At 42.9% G+C, this 2,119-nt stretch overlaps 1 protein-coding gene across 2 annotated transcripts; it reads left to right on the top strand.

Moving 5' to 3' along the window:
- Positions 1-296: 296 nt before the first annotated feature.
- Positions 297-1,840, top strand: LOC149025680 (polyubiquitin-like). Of its 2 annotated transcripts, none has more exons than XM_089143165.1 (2): positions 297-379; positions 539-1,840. In XM_089143165.1, exon 2 carries the CDS (start codon positions 539-541, stop codon positions 1,682-1,684), a length of 1,146 nt encoding a protein of 381 aa, XP_088999291.1. In that variant the 5' UTR covers positions 297-379; the 3' UTR covers positions 1,685-1,840. The 2 variants fall into 2 exon arrangements, with proteins under 2 accessions (XP_088999291.1, XP_088999292.1); XM_089143166.1 differs by having other exon boundaries at positions 348-379; positions 545-1,840.
- Positions 1,841-2,119: the final 279 nt, after the last annotated feature.

Here is a 2,119-nt window from a genome sequence, read left to right as displayed (position 1 = left end):
GTAGAATTTCGGATAGTTGAATCTGAAATTTGTGTCGAAATTATTTTGCTCGATGGTCCTGCACATTAAAGACTATAACAAGAACCCTCAATAAGGCGGTGAAACAGAACACTTGGCGGGACCAAGTGGAATAAAAATCGGAGTTAGATAGGTGTGAGCCGTGTGACACAAGCTGAATTCCATGTCCCCTTCCACGTCTCTCTATAGTTACGTAATTGAGTCGGCAACCGCCGGTGCACATCCCTTTCCAGGTGAGTCGAGTCGGCAAACCACAATTATAAATGGAGCCTCAGGTTCTTCATTCTCTTCAGGTTTCTCTTATAACTTCTGCTCTTGGGATTGTTAAGAAGTCTTCTACAGTCGCCAATTATTTTTCAAGGTTTGTACTTAATCGCCATTTAATCTCTATATTCACAGTTTTTTGCAGGTTTCGTTAGATTTGTCTTTTGCTAGGGTTTACTTTTAGGGTTTTGTGGATATAGTAATTGAGTGTATCGGTGGCGGATTGGTCTCTTACGAATTGGTGTGGATTTTACAGATGCAGATCTTCGTTAAGACACTCACCGGAAAGACCATCACTTTGGAGGTGGAGAGTTCAGATACGATTGACAATGTGAAAACTAAGATTCAAGACAAGGAAGGAATTCCGCCGGACCAGCAGCGTCTGATTTTTGCCGGTAAGCAGCTGGAAGACGGCCGTACCCTTGCTGATTACAACATCCAGAAGGAGTCTACTCTGCATCTGGTCCTTCGCTTGAGGGGAGGTATGCAGATCTTCGTGAAAACCCTTACCGGTAAGACGATTACGCTGGAAGTTGAAACTTCAGATACCATCGACAATGTCAAGACCAAGATTCAAGACAAAGAGGGCATTCCTCCGGATCAGCAGAGGCTTATCTTCGCTGGAAAGCAGCTTGAAGACGGCCGTACTTTGGCAGATTATAATATCCAGAAGGAATCGACCCTTCACTTGGTCCTCCGTCTCAGAGGAGGTATGCAGATTTTCGTGAAGACTCTTACTGGCAAGACGATCACACTGGAGGTGGAGAGCTCGGACACAATCGATAATGTGAAATCTAAGATACATGACAAGGAAGGAATTGCCCCTGATCAGCAGAGACTAATATTTGCTGGGAAGCAGCTTGAAGATGGTCGCACGTTGGCTGATTACAACATACAGAAGGAATCGACGCTTCATTTGGTTCTCCGTCTCAGAGGAGGTATGCAGATCTTCGTGAAGACACTTACTGGCAAGACGATCACTTTGGAGGTTGAGAGTTCTGACACAATCGATAACGTGAAATCAAAGATACATGACAAGGAGGGAATCGCTCCTGATCAGCAAAGATTGATCTTTGCTGGGAAGCAGCTTGAAGATGGTCGCACGTTGGCTGATTACAACATACAGAAGGAATCAACCCTTCACTTGGTGCTTCGTCTCAGAGGAGGAATGCAGATTTTCGTGAAAACCCTCACTGGGAAGACAATTACACTGGAGGTGGAGAGTTCGGATACCATCGATAACGTGAAAACGAAGATTCAGGACAAAGAAGGCATCCCTCCTGATCAGCAGAGGCTTATCTTTGCCGGTAAACAGCTCGAGGATGGTCGCACGCTTGCGGACTATAATATTCAGAAGGAATCAACTCTTCACCTTGTTCTTCGTCTCCGTGGTGGTTTCTGATTACCGAATTTCTTCTGTCTCTGTCTTTTTTCATAGATTAATGAGTAGTTTGTCATAGATCATAGGTTATGGTTGTTTCTTTTTCGCCTTTTTATGGTTCGAACTTCGAACTTCGAAGACAGTGTGGGGTCCTATAATAAATTAATGAATAATTTGTCATAGAGTGCTTTATTATACTATCTAAACTTTTTCTGTTTCTTTTCTACCCTACATTACAAAATAAATAGAGCGGTGTGAACCAGAATAAATGTTCAATGAACTATACATATCTGGGCGAGTTGTGAACCAGAATGAAAATTTAGTTCTGGGTAGGCCAGAAAGCAGGAAAGCGATTCCTGCTGAATCCTGAGAATAGGAAAGCCTTACTATTAGTATGGGAAGCCTTTTCTACCCAAAAAAAAAAAAAAAAAGTATGGGAAGCCTGCATATGCATAA

This window comes from Hakea prostrata, chromosome 2, assembly GCF_041222555.1.
Source record: "Hakea prostrata isolate BN-2017 chromosome 2, UWA_Hpros_2, whole genome shotgun sequence".
In the NCBI taxonomy this organism is placed as follows: Eukaryota; Viridiplantae; Streptophyta; class Magnoliopsida; order Proteales; family Proteaceae; genus Hakea; species Hakea prostrata.
Note: the sequence above shows the minus strand (reverse complement) of the source record. Positions and strands in the feature narration are given on the sequence as shown.